This window comes from Cupressus sempervirens, chromosome 9 (genome assembly GCF_028749045.1).
Source record: "Cupressus sempervirens isolate cs-2001-9-10 chromosome 9, ASM2874904v1, whole genome shotgun sequence".
Classification (NCBI taxonomy): domain Eukaryota; kingdom Viridiplantae; phylum Streptophyta; class Pinopsida; order Cupressales; family Cupressaceae; genus Cupressus; species Cupressus sempervirens.
Genome location: NC_143126.1, coordinates 656,398,343 through 656,404,803, shown reverse-complemented (window position 1 = coordinate 656,404,803; position 6,461 = coordinate 656,398,343). Strand labels below are relative to the sequence as shown.

The window sequence follows — 6,461 nt, the reverse complement described above, 5'->3', positions numbered from 1 at the left end:
AAATGTGAATCAGGAATAGAAGTCAATTTCATCACATAATCTACGTGTACATAAGCATATAGAGGGAGGGAAGTCAAGGAAAATATTAATTTCAATCCCAATTCTAGAGAACTAGGTCTAGAAAGATTAGTGCTTACCAAATAAGCAAAGAGCACTAATGCAAACTAGGTCTAGGAATAATAGGGGAAAGGTATCTAAGTCCTTGAAAACCTTAAATGAATGAAAGAAGCTAACACCAGATGTAAGTAAATGTGTTCAAAGGGAAAAGAAAGGAAAATAACATGCCTTTAAAGGTTGTTTTATGCTTCTTGTTATAGTGCAAGGAGTAGATTCCAAGTGGATAGATGAAGGAGATGGAGGACCTAGGAGGAATAGATTCTACCTCAAACTTGACACCATAAAAATAGGAGCTTTAAAGAGTATCTATTAGGTTTTACCTCAATTCCACCTAAGAGGAAGGACATAAAAGGGAAAAAATGACAAAGTATACAAGGAGATTGGTCATCTCACATTAAATAGGTGTTAAACCTTCATTAGATTGGAGTGTGTCCAATTTAAGATGGTACAACCCCCTTGTTGTCTCGAAATTGAGGCCCTTTGTCCCCCTGTCCCAACACCTTGGCATCTTGATGTACAGCACCATCAGTATTACACTGGATATAACCAAAGCTGCAATGTAATCTCAAATGGTTGATCTATATTGAATCTTAATACAACCAAAGCTATGACACTGCTATTAGGATTCAATTGTATAGTTTTTAAGTCAAAGTCATTGACCAAAAGCCCTTTACGATCAAAGAAAATTGCAATATAAAACACAATGAATAATTATAGTCAAGACTTTCTCTTTCCTTGTCTAGAATACTCAGTGGACAGTACAGATAGTTTTATACATCAAATCCTATCAATTCAAGGCCCAATGAGTATACACAGCTGTAGTAACTACAAAGCGTGTCAACAAATCATTATAGAAAACCCAATTTCCACAAAAATGGCTTAAGTCATCTGAGGGGCAGAATGAAGACAACATAGCCCTGCTTTATCCCCATAGCTCAAGCCACTCAAAAACTTGAGTACTCTTATTAATCAAATTCTATGGATTCAATAGAAAATTACATCAAACTGTATCAAACTCTCCAATTTTTGAGATATAAACATCATGACTTTTATTAGTCAAATTCTATGGATTCAATAGCAAATTACATCAAACTATATCAAATTCTCAAAAAAAATGATTAAACAATTTAAGTGGCAATCAAGAGCAGTGTATTTCTTGGTGATAATAAATTCAGTTCCCTTAACATTTGTAGTCATTATTCTTCAATCAACGTTCCTCACATACAGAGGAACTTTGAGTCTGTAGACCACGCTAGAATATTACAACAAGAAATAAGAAACAGTCCAAATCTAAAGCTAATATAAAATGTCCCTCATCCATTGCTAGGTATATCCACTTGTATAGAGTTAAAAACCTGCGATCAAACATTACAACCTCATAAGATGTGATAACAACAGGAAATGCTGGATTTGGGTCCACACTGTTTTGGACGTATGCTCTCTCCTTAGTAAAGGATGATCGTTATTTGATCCATGATAAAGGGGTGTTTTCATGCTTTGAACAAATCAACAAATTCAGTTATACAATGAGACTAGAGCTAAAATGCTGCTTGTAGTTGCATGAGAAGAGAAAATAACTGCAAACAGCTTGGTTCCAACTAATTGAATTCATTCACCCAATTTGAAAGTAGAAAGTGGAGCAACTACTGGAATGAGCTAAGGAGAAAAGATTAAAAAATAGAAAGTATTGTAAATTACCAAAATGAAATCCCATGACTATGGAAACCCTATACACACTTTCTACCTTTTACCTTCTTATTTTGAGGATATGCAAAACCATTGCAAAATCTGCTTCATGTTGCAGTTTTGATTGACCAGACAAGCACTACAATAGCAAGGAAACAAATAAATCAATCTGCCTAAAACATACTGTTGTTATTTTATCTTTATTTTAAAAAATTTTAGCATTGTCATATCCCTAAATGTAAGGGTTTCCAAAGGAACCTTCACCTGAATCTTGCTGTGGCCTCTGCACTTTCTTGAATAACACCATTAAACATATAATTGCCACTGTTCCGCCATCTTTTGCCGTTTCTCAGACAAGCAAGACTAGTCACAACTCTGCAGAAAAACATGGTAATCTCCTTAAGGCAATGAGCTCTTATGTGCCTTATACAATTGATCTAATTGCCAACTGTTCAAACAACTGATTATTGTATCTGTAATGTCCAATAAAATAGTCCACCTCCTAGCAGCATGCAAAACCAAAAACAAGATCCCAATCCCTAACTGTTAGCCTCCTGCACAGACGATGATCCCCGTTGCCCTGCAATCAGAACTTGTGCATTCTCTTGCACTATAATTGCAAAGGCATCTGACTAACTATCTGGATTCCCAATCAGAAAGCACCAATCCATATTTCTGAAAAACAATAGGCAACTTCAATTGATGCACATAGCATAAGGGATTATGTAGAAATAAAAATGAATTATGATTGGCTGTTAACAATCATTTTAAACATCGTTTAAATTTGTGTCCCTCCACTATACTTCTCACAGGAACTAATAACCAGGAAAAAGAATTATACAAAATTGCGAGGATAGATCGTGAGCACTCCTATTGTGTTTCCTGCTGGTCAAGCATCTCTCCATTTACTTGAGTGTTCCTTACCTTTTTGCTGTTCCTCCACTCTCCTTCTCCTCCTCAAGCTTTTTATGTTTTACCTAGGCAGATTTCCTGAGAATATTTCAATGAAAAGCATGTGTTATCATAAAACAGGTCTTTTACAGATAGCCCAACAGTTTGTATAAGCAGTGAACTGCATTATACTCTATGCATATGATTTTATGAAGCCAAAGCATGGTCTAGATTACAAAATACTCAAAAGAAAACAGGAAAATAAGAGAAATGTAACTTACTTTCTAAAAAAAATCTTGTTCCTTTATTGTTTCTGAAGTTCTGACACAGTATACATTCTTAAAGGGCAAGCGTTATTTTCAGATTGTTTCATTTAGCATCACTAATAATCTCTGCAGGAATTTTGTCTTGTTTAAAGTGATGGAAACAGTTTGCATCTCTCACAAATTTCTCCTCCATCAATCTTGCAGATAAATTTAGCTGCAGAGTGGCAATCAGCACGTACTTCACCGTTCTCAACAACTGTAATGGTTGTTCCAAGAGGCATGTTTAAAAAACCTCATGCAATTGCCAACTTTTCACTATGGTGACTCAGAAATTATTATTTTTCTTCCTCTTCCACATTATTAAGTAGATTCTTGAATTCAGAAAATCCCTGCAGCCTTCATCTACCAAGCAAATTTCTCCCACTATGCACAGATCTGCTATATCTCTGTATGTGATCTGTCTCCTACAGAAAAATAATGTAACATTTTATGGCCTTCAATCCAACTATATCCAGGGATCTTTCTAATTCCTTTATCTTTCATTACTCTTCTTACCATTTGAACCTCACCCCACTTGCCCATTTCTGCGTAGATATTTGAGAGAAGAACATAAGTAGCAGCATTTTTAGGATCCAAATCCAAAAGCAGTGTTGCTGTAAACACTCCTAAGCTTATATTCATATGTGATCTACAGCCACCAAGAAAACACATCCACACAATACCCACAGGTGTAACTGGCATCTTAATGATAAAGTTTAAAGTGTCCTCAAGATAGCCAGCACGAGCAAGAAGATCAACCATGCATACATAATGATCAACTGTAGGTGTAATGTGATAAAGGTTACTCAAGTGATTGAAATATATACAGCCTTCATTGACTAAACCTGCATGGCTGCATGCAGAGAGAACACAAGCAAAACTTACATTGTCAGGAGATGTTCCAGAGTACTTCATTAATTCAAAGATTTCAAGGGCATCCTTACAAAATCCATTTTGGGCATATCCTGCAATCATTGCATTCCATGAGATGACATCTTTTTGAGGTAAACTATCAAACAATTCACGAGCTTTTCCTATGCTTCCACATTTTGCATACATGTCTAGTAGAGCATTTCCAACCATAATATCTGATGAAAACTCCCCTTCCATTATGCTTTGATGGATGCCAATACCCTGTTCCAAAGCTCCCATTTTGCCACAGACAGGGAGGATGCTGGCAAAGGTCGTAGCATTTGGATTTACACCTGCCAATTGCATTTGATTGAATGTTTCTAAAGCCTTTTCAATATATCCATTTTGTAAATATCCTCTTATCATTGCATTCCATGAGATGACATCTCTTTGAGGCATGCTGTCAAACAGCACTCGTGCCCTGTCTATGCTTCCACATTTCGCATACATATCTACCAGGGTAGTTGCAACTACAACATCTGACAAAATTCTTCTATCCATTATGCTTTGATGGATGTCCATACCCATTTTTACATTTCCCATTTTGGCACAGGCAGGGATTATGCTGGCAAAGGTTGCGGAATTTGGCTTTAAACCTGCCAACTGCATTTGCTTGAAGGTTTCTAAACATTTTTCTACAAATCCATTTTGTTCAAATCCTGCGATCATTGTAGTCCATGAGACCACATCTCTCTCAGGCATTTTGTCAAACAATTTATTTGCATTTTCTATGCTTCCACATTTGGCATACATGTCTATCAGAGCATTTCCAACTATAATATCTGACAAAAATCCCCTTTCCACAATGATTTGATGGATGTCCAGACCATTTTCCAAAGATCCTGTTTTGCCACAGGCATGAAGGATGCTGGCAAAGCTTATGGCATCTGATTTTACACATGCCAATTGCATTTTCTTAAACATTTTTAAAGCCCTTTCAATAGATCCATTTCGCACATATCCTGCAATCATGGCGTTCCATGAGACGACATCTCTTTGAGGCATTCTGTCAAACAGTTTGCCTGCCTTGTCGATGCTTCCACATTTTGCATACAGGTCTACAAGAGCGCTTGCAATTACAACGTCTGACAAAAGCCCTCTATCCTTTACGCTTTGATGGATTTCCATACCTTGTTCTAAAGCTCCCATCTTGGCACAAACAGAAAGGATGCTGGCAAAGGTTGTAGAGTCTGGCTTAATACCTTTCAATTGCATTTCCTGAAAAGCTTCTAAAGCCATTTGAAAAAACTCAGCTTGTGCATATGCTGAAATCATTGCATTCCATGAGACCACGTTTCTTTGAGGCATTTTGTCAAACAGTTCAAGTGCCCTATCAATTCTTCCACATCTTGTATACATGTCAACCAGTGCAGTTGCAACTACAACATTTGACAAAAACCCTCTATCTTTAATAGTTTGATGGATGTACATACCAAGTTCCAGAGCCCCTATTTTGGCACAGGCAGGGAGTACGCTAGCAAAGGTCGTGGAGTCTGGATTTATACCTGCCAATTGCATTTGCTTAAAAGTTTCTAAAGCCTTTTCAACAAATCCAATGTGCGCATATCCTGCAATCATTGCGTTCCATGATACTACAGTTTTTTGATGAATTCTTTCAAACAGTTCATGTGCCTTGTCTATACTTCCACATTTTGCATACATGTCTACCAAGGCAGTTGCAACTACGACATTTGACAAAACCCCTCTATCCTTCATGCTTTCATGGATATCCATACCCTGTTCCAATGCACCCATTTTGGCACAGGCGGGAAGTACGCTGGCAAATGTGAACTGATCTGGTTGGAAACCTGTTCGTTGCATTCGGTGAAACAGAGCGATTGCCTCCTGAGGATACCCATGTTTTCCGTATACTGATATAATTGTATTCCATGAAACCCTGTCTCGTTCTTTCATGTGGTCAAATACCTTACGAGAATCCATCAAACTTCCGCAATTAGCATACATGTAAATAAGCTTATTATGAAAAGTTGTGTGTGTAGCAAATGCAGATTCCCTGTGAGCGATGAAAGAATGAACTTTTTTCCCTTGTGAAAGCGCGTTCCTGAGAATGCAGGTCTGCAATAATTGAAGATATGCAGGGGAGTCTTCAGTGGGGTTGCGAGTAGTAAGCAGAATGTGCAGCGCCTCCTTCAACTGTCCCTCTCTACATAATGCTGTGAGGTTGAGATGAGTAATGGATGGCAATGTCAATGACATTTTATATTTGTAAGCGGGGTGGGGAAAATGTGCAGTGTTGCTCAGTCTCCCTCTATGAAATTGCCCATGTTTTCTTAGCTCGTGCATTCTCTCTCTTATTTTTTTCTTTATTTACAGTTGGCCTAGTGGTGGGGAACTTGTACTCTTGAAAGAGAGGTCACAAGTTCAAATTCCACTGGGGGTAGGGTATGTATGCCTCGTTTGTAGCGCCAAGCGCCTTTCGAAAAAGAGTACGAGGTAGTCTCATATCATTGTCACCATAAGTAGACCCAAAAACTATGGCATAGTGTTGTGGACTATACAACCTCCTTTCCTTTCCTTTCATTTTCTCCT

At 37.7% G+C, this 6,461-nt stretch overlaps 1 protein-coding gene across 1 annotated transcript; it reads right to left on the bottom strand.

Moving 5' to 3' along the window:
• Positions 1-1,219: 1,219 nt before the first annotated feature.
• On the bottom strand, positions 1,220-6,216 carry LOC149540442 (pentatricopeptide repeat-containing protein At3g09040, mitochondrial-like). The gene is made up of 5 exons (XM_089801546.1): positions 2,976-6,216; positions 2,303-2,793; positions 2,068-2,178; positions 1,869-1,942; positions 1,220-1,472 (listed from the first exon to the last, which is right to left on the bottom strand). The coding sequence occupies exon 1, from the start codon at positions 6,213-6,215 to the stop codon at positions 3,399-3,401; it is 2,817 nt and encodes a 938-aa protein (XP_089657672.1). The 5' UTR covers position 6,216; the 3' UTR covers positions 1,220-1,472; positions 1,869-1,942; positions 2,068-2,178; positions 2,303-2,793; positions 2,976-3,398.
• Positions 6,217-6,461: the final 245 nt, after the last annotated feature.